Here is a 15,131-nt window from a genome sequence, read left to right as displayed (position 1 = left end):
GCTCCCCCCGCCCCCCACCACCTCTCCCTGCTTACTCCAGGCTGAGCTGAGCCACGTCACTGAAGGTGCAGAGGCCAAACTTGGAGAAGTTGTCTTGGTAGCACTCCAGTCCAATGGCAGAAAGCCAGGCCTGGGGTGAGTCCAGAGAAGGAAAGTCCAGGGCCACAGGGTTCAGAAGGGCCTGGGAAGGTCTAATGGGGGAGGGGCAGGCAGGTCAAAGTCCCCACTTCATCCTAGCCCCCTCTCCTCATTTTTCCTTTTGGTTTGCTTCTATCCCCCCTGGCTTTCCCAGGCTGTAGCCCCAAGCTCCAGACCTGTCCCCTGGACCCCCGCCAGCCAGCAGAGTGTCTGGCTTGCGGATCATCTTGTCAAATGCAGCCACCAGCTGGTCAAAGTGAGGTCGCTGGGTACGGTCCTTCTGCCAAGTGTCCAGCATAAGCAAATGTAATCCAGGAGGACAGCCTGGAGGCGGGGGCAGCCGGAACTCCTGCTCTATTGCATTTAGCACCTGGAGGTTACAGGGAGAATATGGTGAGGGGACGTTATTGCAGGTGGAAAGGAGTATATTGTTAGGAGTGTGGGGGTGGGCTGGAAGTAGGAAGTGCATGAGGTTGGAGTGGGAAAGGAACTTAAAAATATGGAAAACAAGAGGCATGAGATCTTCGAATGTGAGTGGATTAGAGAATGGAGGTCTTAGAATGTGCGAATCTGTGAGGCTTGGAGGGCTGGAGGGCTCGGGGGCGGGGAATCAGCAAGGTCTAGGTCAAGAGCTCACCTCCTGGTCACTCATGTCCCAGTAGGGCCGTTCTCCGTAACTCATCACTTCCCACATCACTATCCCGAAGCTCCACACGTCGCTCGATGTTGTATGTTTTCCACGTGCAATGACCTCTGGGGCTGCCCAGCGAAGCATACCACTCGGGCCCTGAGGGTGGTTAAAAGTAACAAGAACAATGACAGCAGAAGTCACGTTCGTTGAGAAACTACTGTGTGTCTGGATGTGTGTTAAGGGTTTTACATCACGCATGTCGTTTAATCCTCACAACAACTCTAGGGTAGATGATATTATCTTCACTTAACAGATGCAGAGGCTGAGGCGTAGAGAAACGTGAGCTTGTGCAAAGTCACAGAGCTTAGGGTGGAGTGCCCGGGATGTGTGCCTGGCTGCTCTGACTCTAGAGTCTGTGTGCTTTCGGGAAAGTGTAGGAGGTGGTTCTAGGTTTTTGCAGGTCTCCTGCCTTCCCCAATCCTCTTGGTCCCTGAAAGCCCTCAATGCCCTCCTTGCCCAGACTTCTATTCTGGATGGAGCACAGGTGATCTCCATCCCTTCAGACACTATGATATGCCACCCGAGGTTCCAGCTTATCCTCCAGCACCGGCTGAGGATGGAGAGGCCCCAGGCCTGTGCTCTCACCTGAGGACTGTGGCCAAGATGGGCCACTTTGCATACCAGGTGGCTATTCACCAGCACACTGTGGGCAGAGAGGGCGCGGTGGACGAAGGCAAAGCTGGACAGGTACTGCATGGCGGCGGCCACTCCCCGTTGCATGGCCACCAGCTGCAGACTGCTGAACTGGCCCTCCCGCTGCTGAGGGGCAGGGGGCAGAGGTCAGCAACCGGGTGGGGAACCGCGACACAGAGCACAGCAGACCTCACGGGAGAGGGCGAGGGCATTTGGGAATCAGAAAATGGCCTGGGAATGAAGGATGAAGACCACCGCAGGAGGTGGGGTGGGAGGGAGCAAAGATATAGCACTCAGTCTCTGGGACAGCTGAGAACTGCAAACTTTCCCAGACCCAAGGGCCCTCCTCCTTCCCCCAGGCTGGACTGACCCTGAGGAAGCTGTCCAGGGGGCCCAGCTCCATAAGCTCTGTCAGGACCATGAGGGGCCGGCTCTTGGTGACGACGCCCTCCAGCCGCAGGATGTTGGGGTGCTGGAACTGGCCCAGCACTGCGGTCTGGCCTAGAAAGGTCGTCTGCAGGCTCTCGGCACCTCCGGCCCACAGGGCCTGGATGGCCACCGCCTGCTCCCGCCGTCCCCGGGGCTGCAGCCGGCCCCGGCGCACTTCTCCGAAGGAGCCTAAGAGGACGGGTGTAGGTTGGGAAGGCGGTAGGGAAGGACTGTGGGTTCACGGCGTCCTGCCACATTTAGAAGGGACATTGCAGGGAGTCCTGGGGTGGTGGTGGTGGGAGGCTAGTGCGTCTAATGCCCTCCCGCTGCCCTGTAGTACCTGCCCCAATGACCTCCTCGATCTTGATATATGCAGGGTCCACCTCCCGGGCGAATTCTCGGATGGCCTGGCAGGGGTCCTCATATGTGGAGGGGTCGATGTAGTACTTGACCCCAAGCCCTGTAGGCATATGGGGTTTTTTGTGAGGGTGTGGTGCAAGGCCCAACTGCCCACACACCCCAGGCAGGCCCTCTCACCTCCCAAGACAGTGCCAAGGAGCTACCCCTCAACCTCGGGGGAAACCAGCCTTGCCTGGTGTGCTCCTGGCCCTAGTGCCCAGCTCTTCGTCTGTGCATCCCTCAACTGACCCCCTCACCTGGGCTGCTGTACTGCTGCAGTTGCTCCGTGTAGCCTGTACCATGCCGCTTCCTGAGGGACAAACCAGAGTCCTGGAATGACACACTCCCATGTCCTCCCCCTTCTGCCCCCACACAAGCTGCCGTCCAGCCAGAGATCTGTGGAGTGAAGGATGCCCGGTTCCCCTTCCCACCTCTGCATGGGCCCCGGTAGAGGGCCTGGGTGGCGGGAGAGGGCATTGGTGGGGGTTTCTGCAGTGGGCTTTGGGGCTGCCAGGACCTGGGGTTGTGCTGCAGAATGAGTGGTGTGGGGGCATGGCGGGAGGGGCTCACCTCTGGAAGACAACAGCCAGCACAGTGATGGCTGCCAGCAGGAGGAAGGCCAAGGCCCCCAAGATGGACCCAATCACCAAGGAGAGTCTCTCTGGAAGCTGGGCAGACAGCTCACCTGAGGAACCAGCCGCCCAGGATCACAGATGGGCAAGGCGTCACAAGAGCATGCACCCACATACCCTGCCATGCACCCCACCACACACACCCCCACAGACCCGAAGGTCAGCTGCTTAGCCATGAGCACTCTCCTCAAGGCCTCTGGTCTGGAGGGTGCTGGGTGTCAGCCCCTGGGCCTCTGCTTACTACGCCCTAGTGCCTCCCCTCCCCGTCCAGCTTCCTCTCACCTTGAGGCAGTGTCTGGAAATAGACCTTGCCCCCGTACGGGCCGTGGCCTGCGGCAGTCCGCGCCCGCACCTGGAAGCCATAGATGTGGCCAGGACTCAGCTGTGTCACAGTGGCTGTGTTGGTCTCGCTGGTCAGGGTGAAGGAGTGGGATTCATCTTCTGCCTGGGGGTGACAACCACTCACTCCCTGCTGGCCCTCTTCCAGCCGCTCACCCCCGCTCCTACCTCAGGCTTCCAGCCCCTCTTGCATTCCTGTACCCTCTGCTGCAGGGCTCCTGGGCACCTCTCCTGCCCTCCCCACCTCCCCACTGCGAGCTCCCATCAGCCCTGCCAGGCGCCCCTTTCCTCCCCACCTGGTCATAGTAACGGAGCTGATAGTCCAGGATGTTACCGTTGGTCTGGTCTGGCTGTGGCCAGGACACCGTGATGCTGTTTGATGCCCGGCTCACCTGGTGCACAGCAGGGACTGCAGAAGGAACTGGGGTGGGGGTGATTAGGGGGGTTTCCAGGGGCCGGGGAGCAGGAGTTGGGGAGGGGCTTCCAAGGAGGCAAGGGAAGGCCTTAGGCAGGTAAGGCGTTAGGCGGAGGGTGAGGCTCACCTGTGTGGCTGGTGCTGACATTGATGGCTGCAGCCTGGGGAGGGTCAGGGCTAAGCTCTGACACCCCGTTAACAGCCTGCACCTCCAAGATGTAGGGTACATGTGCCCGGAGTCCCCCGACTAACACTCGGCTCTCAGTCAGGCCCCTCTGGCGGGGGTCGAAGTGCACCTCATCCCTGCAGCGGCGACAAGCACCCCTGCTGCCAAGCTCCTGGCGGCCTCCACACTCCTTGCACACGACATTGAAGAGCAGGTCCCCTCGTCCCCCCAGCTCCTGGGGCAGGCGCCAGTGCAGCATGAGCGCTGAGCCTTGCACCTCGAACCAAAGCTCCCGGGGGGCCGACGGAGGGCCTGGGAAAGCGTCAGGTGCAGCCAGAGAAGGGCCATGATGGAGGGAGTTGTGGGGTGGGGGTGATTGAGGAAGGAAAGAGGCAGGGGAGGAGACAGAGAGCATGTGTTGGGAGCAGAAAGCAGAGAAGGTAGGTAGGAGGAGAGGCCAGGTTGGGATGGGGGGAGAGAGGGAGGTGGAGGGCAGGGGGAAGAAACCAAGGACAGAGAGAAAGAAGTCACTGAAATGCAAACCAGCCCCACCACCTTGCCCTCAGGCCCCCCTCTTTTGGCCCCAATCCAGTCCTGTTTCCACCCCTGGGGCAGGTGGGGGACTCACCAGTGCAGGGAGCCTCTGGGGGGTCGGAAATGGCCCGGTAGAAGCCGGAGAGGCAGGGGCAAACGGGGGCTGCAGGATCGGGGGCATGGCTGTGGGCAGGGCACGGAGAGCAGGGGGCATTCCCAGACAAGGCCTTGTAGGATCCCCCAGGGCAGGCTGAGGAGCAGAGGGTGGAGGCATCAGGCTCACTCTGTCCACCCCCTCCTGAGTCCACACCTGCACACAGGTGGCCTCCCAGCCTTCCATTCCATTCCCCAGGGCTGGTTCCTCCTTTCTTCCTGAGGTCTAACTCCCACCCCTCTCTTCCCTGTTTCCCTCCCTCTGACAGAGATTACTTTTGCCATTTGGCTGGGTGGAACTGTATTTTCATTGATGGAAACAGTGGGGGCTACGGGCAGGCCAAGCACCAGATATAGGCGTCTGGCTTGAATGCATAACCTCCCTCTGCAGAGGCCGCCTGCATCCTCCACCCAGCAGCAGAATCATTCTTCTTAGCCGGCATCCACTGCCTTCTCCTACCTGCATCCTGGTCACCCGACCGTGGGATGATTCCCCTCCCTAAACAGATGGCAAAAGCGGACAAAGGACCCTATCCCATGACAACCCAGGAGTTTAACTCCTCTTGATCACCATCACTTCTCAGGCTTGCAGCCCTAGGATCCTCAAGAATGGCTGTGGAAGTCTCCAGAAGGTTTTAGAAATTTCAGATAAGTGAATGAGAGCAAGTCTGTGTGTTTTAGGAAATAAATCTGGAGAAAACAGGAGTCCTTTCCTAAAAGAGCTTATTCCTGAACTTTTGGGGACAAAATGCAGTTTGGGGTGTTCAGGAGAGCAGCCTGAAGGCAGGTGGGGGCATCTTGGGCATGTGCAAGGGAGCAGGTCTCACCTTGGCAGGCCTTGTCTCCATGCGTGGGCTGGTGCCCGGGCTGGCAGCGACAGCCCCCAACGGCCACCATCCACTTGCCCTCCCCATTGCAGTGCAGCCTGGGGGCGCTGCCCCCTGCCTGGCCGCCACCTCCATCCTCCTCTGGCTCTGCATGAGCCACACAGGTACCCATGGCTGCCACCAGGGAGGCGCCCCCGGCACCACTGGCCTGAGTCTCAGGAAAGGAGGCGAAGGCGCGCAGCAGGGAAGGGCAGGCGTAGGAGAAGAGCTTGACCGCCACGAGGGCCAGGCAGGCCCCGGTATCCTGGAAGGCCACGTAGAAGCCGCGCTGGGTGAGGGGGCCGAAGCTCCGCTCCTTGACATTCAGCTGCAGCCCGGCCCGCTGCCCGGCGCCACGAGGCCCCACAGTCCAGGTGGAGGAGGCGGGGAAGCTCTCGTCCGCTGCAATTGTGTCCACCTTGGTCCAGCGTTTGTGGTGCCAGGCGGCAACGCCGTCGGGGCTGTCAGGCTCCTCGGCCTGGCGGTAGTAGAGCGTGAAGGTCTCCCGGCAGGTGCCCCCGGCCACGCCCAGGCTGGAGCAGGCCCGCACAGAGAAGTGGAGTCGGATGTGTGCCCTCTGGGCCTCTCGCCGCTCCACAAAGTGTGTCTGCAGCCAGTTGTCCTGCCCGGTGCCTGGAGGGGCGCCTGCCACGTGGCATGCCTCGAAGGTGCGAGTCAGGCGTCTCTGGTCGTCCAGAACGCTCACTTCATCCCACTACAGGGAGGGCAGGAGACAGGGTTAGCTGCTCGGGGATTGGAGGGTGTGAGGCGGTGGTGGGCATAGCTCTTCCACTGAGACTTAAAATTAATGACATGCAAAGCAGGGTGAGGATACGCCAAGTCCTGTGCCTCTGGAGGGAAGGAGTCTTAGTCCATCAATCTCTACCCAGGGTTTCCTTCCTGAACTCCACACTGTAGCAAGCAGGGTGGGGGAGGGGCGATGGGTTCAGAATGAAAGAGTGACACTCACTCCACCCGGTGGGTAGGTGAGCCAGCCAATCTCAGATGTCTCTCCAGTGGTGTCCAGCAATACCTCTGCCCAGAGATAAGAAGGGGCACGCAGTGGCCAAGCCTCCAGCCAGCACTGCTAACCCCCTCCCCATTCTCATGAAGAAAAAAGGATTTCCCTCCCTGGTCCATTTAATTCACCAGCAGGAGTACAGCTGTCTGTCAGAAGCCATTCTCTGAAACCCTCCCTAGTCCCTTCCCCCTTTTGATATCTTTACTCTTTTCTGCCTTTTTTGAATCTTTCCCATTTGCCACCTGGGCTGGGTCTCTACTGGCAAGTGGGAGTTCTCTGGTCTCCCCTCTCTTACCTTCCAGAGCCAGAACTGAGGACACCAGGACCAGGACCCACGGGCTGCACACCATGCCCACCACTCTGCTCCCTGACCGGGCAGCGCCCTCAGCAGCCATGAGGCATCTTCAGGGCTCTCACCATTGCCCTGGCCACCACCCTGCTCCCAGGCGGGGCTGCTGCCTTGCAAGACTGGGGTCTGCAGCCAAGCTTGTTTCCTAGGGAGACACACAGGACCAGAAGAGGGAGGGAACTGCATTGCTTCATAGGTGGCCCAGTCTCCAAAACCTGACTCTGTGTCTCTTCCTACAGTTCTCAAACTGCCCCAGCAGCAACCATGGGGTGAGAGCCAGGAGGGTCCTGACTCTCTCCTGATCTGTGCAAAGTCCACCATCTTAGAGGGCCATGTGCAGGGTTGCTCCCTCCCTACTCCCCATCTCTGAGCATTCAGAGTAGGTAACCCCATCTCTGAGCATTCATTTCTCATGGCCCTCCCCCTGAAAGCACACGGTAGTTAGTTCTGGACCAACTTTACCCTTTTCTTTGGGAAGGAGCTATTCCAGTTCTTTCTCTTCATTTACTCGCTTCTCTTCCTCCTATAGCCACCCTGTATCAGAAGCCTGGAGATTCTTCTTATTAAAAGCAGGGAGCTAAAAGCTACTCCTTCCCTAAGGACACACGGATCCCCCTCCCCAACACCTCCCAACCCCCATCAAACTTGGACACTCTAGACATTTCAGAGGCAGTGAAGCGAGAGGGAACGCAGAAGGAGAGCTGTAGGGTATGATGGGAGGGAGGGGGCAAGAGCAGATGCAGAAAGAATACAGGTATAAAGATTCCGTCTGATAAATGAGCCAGTATACAGAAGGGATGGAACCATGTAGGTTGGTATACCTGCATTTTGTGAACAAAGGTCCTCTCTCCACAAGCAGCACATTTTTTCTGTGGCTTACAGAAAAATAAATATATGCCTTAAACATATGAAAAGATGCTTCTAGTTTGCTCACAATAAAAGAAAGCCATGTTGAAACAACAATGACATGCCATTTTGTCCTATGAGATAAATAATGCACTGGGTTGGAGAAGGTATAGGAAATAGGCTCTCTTATATTCACTGTGCTGAGGAGTTCAAATTGGAATATCCTGTTGGAAGGACAGTTGGCGATGTCTCTCTAGTAGCTTCACTTCTAAGAATTTGTCCTTCAGGTACAGTGTACTTGGATCTGTTTGCACAGATGATCAAACAAGGATACTTATTGCAGGACTGTTTTTAAGGGAAAAGACTGTAAACTAACTGTTCATCAATAGGAAGAAGGTTAAACAATTATAGCACAACGTTAAGAAGGAATAAGGGCTACTGTCTATGTGCTGATAGGAAAATAATTTCCAAGCGAAAGTAATCCAGTGCAGAACAGTAGAAAGTATGCTCCTGACTGCTAACTTGAGAAGGACATACATATACAAATACATATGTACGTAAGGATCTTTATGAAAGGTAGACAAACCTGGGAAGAAAGGGAGAGGGCTATGATGGGGCTAGTACAGGGGATACAGGCCTACTGCGTTCTCTTCAATTTTTGCATTTTTAAAATCTTGTATATATATTATCTTTTCAATTAAATCATTAAATAAAATTTCCTTTAAATCTATACATAATAACTATTTAGCAAAATGAATCAAAACAGTGTTCATACCTTCAAATGATTTCTCAGACTATGTAGCAAGCTACCCTCTTATATAAAACGTTCCCAGAGCCTTTAGAAGCACACACTACAACTCACACACACATGACCTGGAGGCATGGCTGCCTCCACTGTCACAGGGAAGACAAACAGCCTCAGATCTTTCTTTGCTTGTTGGTCTAGAAATTAGTGGTAACCTATCTCTCTCCTGTGACTGAGTCTCAAAAATCTGTGAGTTGCATGGATAAAGAGCAGTAGACTCCATTTATTTCTGTTGAGAAGAAAACAAGAAGCATGTTTCTCAAAAGACACGAAACTGAGAATAAATTAAAAAAACGGGCTATTGGAAGTTGGAACCTGGTTCCTCCTGAACATTTATGGCTGTGTGATCCACAGCGCTATTCAAAACTACACATTTCACAGTGACGCTGAAGTCAAACTATTAAACTATATTTAACTTTGATGAATATGAAAATCATAATCTGATTCCTACTGATACAATTTTTTCTGGTAATGCTGGCTATACTGTAAGATGAAGCCTTCAGTGTCATTTCCCTGTGGTTATCATGGAAGGACACCATTTCTACATCTGTATGGGCTGCTGTGTAGCGGGTATCTGCCAACTAGCTGAAATTTACCCTTCGTGCCTCTAGAATCCTATTTGTGAAACAGAGTTCCATGTATAGCATATGGAAGCAAGTAAGGAGCATTTCCAAATCATCACATTGTACATCTTAAATTTACACAATGTTATATATTAATTGTATCTCAATAAAGCTAGGGGAAAAAAAAAAGATTTCCATATGGCAAATTATTCCTAAGAAACAGAGGTTCTTTGCAAATACTGTCCCAAATGCTACTAGAATCATTCACAGATTAAATAAATGCTTCAAAGAAGTACAGGGAGGGGCCAGCCCCGTGGCTTAGCGGTTAAGCGTGCGCACTCCTCTACTGGCGGCCTGGGTTCGGATCCCGGGCGCGCACAGAGGCACAGCTTCTCCGGCCATGTTGAGGCCGTGTCCCACATACAGCAACTAGAAGGATGTGCAACTATGACGTACAACTATCTACTGGGGGGCTTTGGGGAAAAAAAATAGAGGAGGAGGATTGGCAATGTATGTTAGCTCAGAGCTGGTCTTCCTCAGCAAAAAGAGGAGGATTAGCATGGATGTTAGCTCAGGGCTGATTTTCCTCACACACACAAAAAAAAGAAGAAGTACATGGAGATCGTGAAATAAAAAGCATGGCCCCATCACCAATGGCTGTTTAAAAAATATCCTGATGAGCCAGCCCTGAGGGCCTAGTTGTTAAAGTTTGGTGCTCTCACCACTTGGGCAGCCTGGGTTTGTTTCCCAGTCATTGAACCACACCACCCATCTGTCAGTAGCCATGCTGTGGTGGCAGCTCACACAGAAGAACCAGAAGGACTTACAACTAGGATATACAACCATGCACTGGGGCTTTGGGAAGAAAAAAAAAAAGAGGAAGATTGGCAACAGATGTTCTCTCAGGGTAAATCTTTAAAAAGAAAAAAAAAAGAATTAAAAAAAATATATCCTGGGGCTGGCCCGGTGGCGCAAGCGGTTAAGTGCGCGCGCTCTGCTGCGGCGGCCCGGGGTTGGCCGGTTCGGATCCTGGGCACGCACCCACACACCACTTGGCAAGCCATGCTGTGGTGGTGTCCCATATAAAGTGGAGGAAGATGAGCATGGATGTTAAGCCAGGGCCAGTCTTCCTCAGCAAAAAAAAGAGGAGGATTGGCAGATGTTAGCTCAGGGTCAATCTTCCTCACACAAAAAAATATATATCCTGAAATAACTCATATTGTAGGTGCACCCCCAAACTTTCAATGGCTTAAAGTGGAGAAGGTGTTGACACACCAAAGCAGACCAGATTCTGTCCAGGGCTAGAGAGTCTTCAGGAACGCTGTTATCAAGAACTGAAAATGCCAGCAAAAAATCTTTAAACAATGAAGGCTATTATACCATTTGCCCAGCAGATATTCTTTCAAATAGCTTCTTTCAGTCAGAACATGGATAGATTCTGGAATCTGTACAAAGACGAAACTATAAGCACTGTGTCCTCCCAAATTCATAGCTAGACAAATAGTCATGGAGAGGGAAGAATAAACACTTTAGATACATCTCAATGAATTTTTTTGAAAGACAGCAAAACATGAGAAAGAGATGCACTGCAGATAACATCAGCTATGCAATATAACATTCTAGAAGAGGAGGAATGGCAAAGCATTTGCTTTGATGACCCACACTACAAGTAACACAGTGGCTTGTGGCTGCAATACAGTATGCATGCTTAGCCTTTGCATGCATCTTAATGACGATATGAAGCTGGCCTCTCTCCAGAAGATCCAGAAAGAGCAAAAACAATTATGACACATGGTAAAGACACTCAGCCTCTGTCGTCAAGGGGAATCAGAAAGAAAAGAATAAAATGGAGACATTGCCTATGGATTGCCACTTCAGTAATTTTTTGAAATTTCACTAAGAACAAAGATATTCACCAACAAGAAATGGTTGAGGATCCTCAAGTACCCAGAAGTATACTTTTGCTGTTTGATGAGGACAGATTTTAGATTCGGATTCAGAAGCTCGAAGGTTATAAACAAGTTTCCTCAGAAAAAAATTGTGGCTGAGTGAGACTAAGAAGTTAGGTCAGTTCTTGCTTAGCCAACAAACCAGATAAATTCAAGTCTTTTATTTTTTAATATATAAAGAGAATCTGAGTCTATTTCTATGGTTAGAATAAAAATATGGAAAGAGGGAACCGTATGAAGATATGGAATAAATTGCTGTCAACTAATTCCTACCACTGCAGATCCTTTTGAAACAAGTTTCAAAGGCAGAAATATGTGACAAGAACATGGCTGCTCCATCCACATCCCTGGAATACTAAACAAGCAGGACTTATTACTTAGTTTTCAAAGGTGCCTTCAATGACTGAGGACTAGGACATCTTTTGGCATTTGGTCCAGGGGAGCACCCTGGGAGCAGCCCCCCCTACTGTCACACAGAGGGGGACAGCAAAGCCAGGCCCCTTCTCCTCTTCCTCATGGTCTGCTTCAGAGTGCTCTATCTTCTCCAGTTCGTGAAAAGAAGTGGTCAGTGTTTATAAATCATCCAACCCATGAAAGAGCAGAAAACTTCTCTCAATCAGGAAAACATTCAAATTTCAGATGTATATACAGTTTTAAAAATATAAAACATCAGAAGCAGCATAAATGTGGATGTGAAATGATAGCTCAGAAAATGAGACTGATTACACAAAGTTTTGTGTGACAAAAATTGCATTCTATGACTTTACATTTTATTTCTTAGCTCCTTTTCTGGATATATCACTTTATATCTTTTTGATACTGTAGCCACACTATATCCACAAGCCCGCTACATTTCTTTGCTTTACAAAAATATGACAGTTTCGTAGGCATCAGGATCGTATTTTGTTTTCAGAAACTGGCACAGATTAAAGATTTGTGGAATCTTAGCTTATAAATCATAGCTTATGAATACTGCTATATATAAAAAAGAAAGATTTAAAAATAAATTAGAGTTAATCAATAAGAATTTTAAAAATTAACTGTGCTCAAATTAAAATGCTAAATATGATAATTTTATGAACAAATCCAGCTGACTTAATATAGCTTTTGCACCTCAATCCACAAAGTGAATTTTTAAAAATTAAATAATGTAAGCCAAATAAGCTTGGAGGAAGATATGGCAGGAGATATATTGGGCATTAAAATTGGTTCCTGTAGGAGGTAGAAATGGAGGATGGTAGGTGGAGGGATTATTAAGTTTGTCTTACACACGCAACATTGTTTTTCTTGTTACAATGAACATACCTTATTTTTATAATTAAAACAAAATCTCATAATTAAAATCTAAACAAAAATAGGAAAATATTTTTAAAACCTAGACTAGTAGGGCATATGCTTAAATTTTATCCCTCCCCCCCCTTTTTCCCTCTAGGTTTCAAAATATCTAGAAATGTTCATGTATAAGAAGAAAGCAGCGATGGAGAGGCAGTAGGAGCTGGGAATGGATGAGCAAAATAACTTTTTATCCTTGGATTTTCTTTAAGCTTCTCTCCCAAGAAGTTCAAATGGTCCCACTGATAATATCATGCTTCTCTTACTTGATGTCTAGTGAAGGACCGTGACTTCAAAGGGAAAAAGGGACCAGAGGGGGCTGTACATTCAGATCACACAACGAGGGGCATCACTGCAAAGTGAGCCCAGCCAAGAACATTCAGTGAAGCAAAGCAGGCTGTGGGGGCCAGCGGGGCGAGGGAAGCTCCCAAGGGCAGAGGGCTAATGGTTTTACGTCTGGGGTGGTTGCTGAGCTGGTCCTCACACCTGTTAGCCACAGTGTGGGAGGGGTCAGCACCACAGGCTCTGTCCTCTGTCCTGTTCTGCAGCTGTTCAATGCCCAGGAAATTCCAGTATAATCCTTGCTCAACTTAATGCTGCAGCCTCTATCCTTTAATCTCCACCTTGGATATGGTCTCAGGACTACTCTCTTCGAGCTCTGGCTGCCTGCCTTGAAAGGATCCCATTGGCCTTTACAGTGGCATCCAGAGCAGACAGTGAGGAGGTGGCTGTCCTCCAGCACTTCTAGCCTCTGCTGCCCTGGGTGGAGAAGCCAATTTGTGGCTAACCTAGCAGACGACAGTCCTGTGTCCCTTGAGGCCTCCAGCCCCTGAGAATGTCCCCCGGAGCACACAGATGCAGACGAATGAATGTGCCTCCTACTCCCAGACTGTGGAGGTGGGGGAGGCTTTTAAGATGCAGGCAGTGTCTGGGTCTAGCCAGACAGCCACTTAGAAAGAGCTGCTCTGGCTGTGCACTGACCGGGGACATGCGTGGCTCTGGAAAAGGACATAAGGGAGGGTGTTGGGGCAGTTAGTAAATATGCATCGGATGAGTAAGTGAATGATTGTGGAAGAAAGCCCATGAGTGCTAGGACCAGTGCCTGTGAGAGTGTGTAAGGGAGTGTGAAGGGGTGAGATGGGTGTGGAGCAGGATGGCGCACACTGGGAGGTGTGTGTGTGTGACAGCGTGCAGATCAGTGCAGATGTGAGTGGTCCTCATGCTGGTGGCAGATGCCCATGGGCCCTTTCCCTTCTCCCTCCCCTTAGGTCTGTCTAGTCTCACCCAAGTCAGGCTGTGAACTGCTCTCTGCCCCAGGCGTCGCTTCTGCAGAAACACCTGGGCTGGGAGAGGGAGGTAACAGGGAAGTAGAGAAAGGGAAACCTGAGGCTGCCAGAACCCCCCAAACCCCTTCTACCTAGAGAGGAGTATGGTGGGGACATAGGGCCCAGGGCCCAGCTCAGGAGATGGTGATGAGCTGGGAGGGCAGCTAGCCCAGAGGAGGAATGGTCTTGCCCTTGCCATGCTCAGCCCATCACTGCCTGTTGCTCCCCAGCATTCTGGTGACACAGCGGCCACTGCAGCTATCCTCCTGCACCCTGAATGAACCAATAGACTCCAAAGGAGTCATCCTCCCTGGGCCACTAGGTAGGTACATAGAAACCCCCACCCTAATCTTCCTGGGACATACAAGGTCCAGTGCCCTAAAAGAGCCAAGTGGCCCCCCTGAACAGCACCCAGCAAGTCTCCATCTCCCAATGTCTCACTACTTGGACAGTTTCCCTGGACTGCCAACAGGACCACAGCTCCTTTCCCACTGAACCAGCATCTCCCCTTCCAGAGCAGGAGTCAAGTTCCCCTGGTGGGGGAAGGGCCCAGGTTAACTGATTGAGAACAGGCCCAGCCGCTTCTCTCCACAGGCACTGCCAGGGACATTACAACATCAGCTACACTGGGACCATGCCAGGTCCCCCAGGGATGGGAGGAGAAAGGGTGCCAGACAGCCAAGATTGGTGGGTGGGGGTGTAGGGCAGGCAGGGCCAAGCACCCAGATGTAAAGAGAGGACGAGCTGGGGCCGCAGGGATCAGTAGACTTTGGTTGCAACTTGGGGGTTGTGGCTGGGGAGCATGAGCCAAGCCTTCACTCCACGCCAAGGCTTATGTGTGGTGATGGCAGCGGGGGAGCAAGATAGGCTGCAGGGAGATGGGGACAGGTGTGGGATCAACCTCCTAGCTCCTCCCAGCTCCACGGAGATTGGAGAGATGCCATTGGGTCAGAGGGGTGGGCAAACCTCTTCAGAAGGCTGGTAGCCCAGCCTCTGCCAGGACCCCTGTATCAGGACCCCCTATATCAGAGCCAGAGGATTGTTTCAGCAAACACAGTGCGGAATCGCAGCAGCAAGGGTAATGGGGGTGTCAATGATGGCTGGTCAAGGGGGTGCGGTGGGGGAGCCAGGTGGGCCAGTTCCGCGCCCCTCAGGAACCCAGCTCTCGCCTTGGGAAGGGATACTGAGAATCTGCAAAGGCCCTGTCTGAAGGGCCCCTCTACTTTTGCAAACCTAATCCCTCTGTCCCCAGGCACACCGCCCCCATCTTCAACCCCGCCTGAGACCCCGCGGCTCACCTTACCACCGGCCTCAGGCTCCGCAGGTCTGAGACTCCCGAGGCCTCGCGCTGGAGCCGCGGCTCCCCACACTCGCCCAGCGCCGCCCGCGTCTGCGCTCGGGTGCGGGGACCCGGCTCCCCGCGGCCCGGTCCGCTCGGCGCCGCGCGTCTCTGGGGTTCCGGCGGCCGGGGGGCGGTGACTGGCGGCAGGGGCTGCTCTGGAGGCGGGGCGTCGGGGGATCGTGCGGGGCCCGCGTCGCGCTCGCC

General features: G+C 52.6%; 1 protein-coding gene across 12 annotated transcripts in view; it reads right to left on the bottom strand.

Annotated features, from left to right (window-relative positions):
- EPHB6 (EPH receptor B6) overlaps window positions 1-15,131 on the bottom strand; it is a 20,065-nt gene extending 4,934 nt beyond the window's left edge. Inside the window, exons 1-18 of one of the 12 annotated variants that reach the window (XM_058531845.1) lie at window positions 14,884-15,131; window positions 13,545-13,603; window positions 12,715-13,258; window positions 6,712-6,910; window positions 6,366-6,430; window positions 5,357-6,110; window positions 4,471-4,626; window positions 3,804-4,154; window positions 3,558-3,682; window positions 3,205-3,367; window positions 2,861-2,975; window positions 2,548-2,600; window positions 2,232-2,351; window positions 1,833-2,080; window positions 1,415-1,588; window positions 776-925; window positions 315-508; window positions 36-191 (exon numbers count right to left, since the gene is read on the bottom strand). In XM_058531845.1, the coding sequence (XP_058387828.1) occupies window positions 36-191; window positions 315-508; window positions 776-925; window positions 1,415-1,588; window positions 1,833-2,080; window positions 2,232-2,351; window positions 2,548-2,600; window positions 2,861-2,975; window positions 3,205-3,367; window positions 3,558-3,682; window positions 3,804-4,154; window positions 4,471-4,626; window positions 5,357-6,110; window positions 6,366-6,430; window positions 6,712-6,811 (2,924 nt within the window). In that variant the 5' untranslated portion in view covers window positions 6,812-6,910; window positions 12,715-13,258; window positions 13,545-13,603; window positions 14,884-15,131. Of the gene's footprint in view, window positions 1-35; window positions 192-314; window positions 509-775; window positions 926-1,414; window positions 1,589-1,832; window positions 2,081-2,231; window positions 2,352-2,547; window positions 2,601-2,860; window positions 2,976-3,204; window positions 3,368-3,557; window positions 3,683-3,803; window positions 4,155-4,470; window positions 4,627-5,356; window positions 6,111-6,365; window positions 6,431-6,711; window positions 8,356-8,386; window positions 12,246-12,714; window positions 13,259-13,544; window positions 14,851-14,883 lie in introns of those variants that run through there. The other 11 variants (XM_058531835.1, XM_058531873.1, XM_058531824.1 and 8 more) reach the window with 11 other exon arrangements.

Source organism: Diceros bicornis, chromosome 3 (genome assembly GCF_020826845.1).
Source record: "Diceros bicornis minor isolate mBicDic1 chromosome 3, mDicBic1.mat.cur, whole genome shotgun sequence".
NCBI classification, from domain to species: domain Eukaryota; kingdom Metazoa; phylum Chordata; class Mammalia; order Perissodactyla; family Rhinocerotidae; genus Diceros; species Diceros bicornis.
Note: the sequence above shows the minus strand (reverse complement) of the source record. Positions and strands in the feature narration are given on the sequence as shown.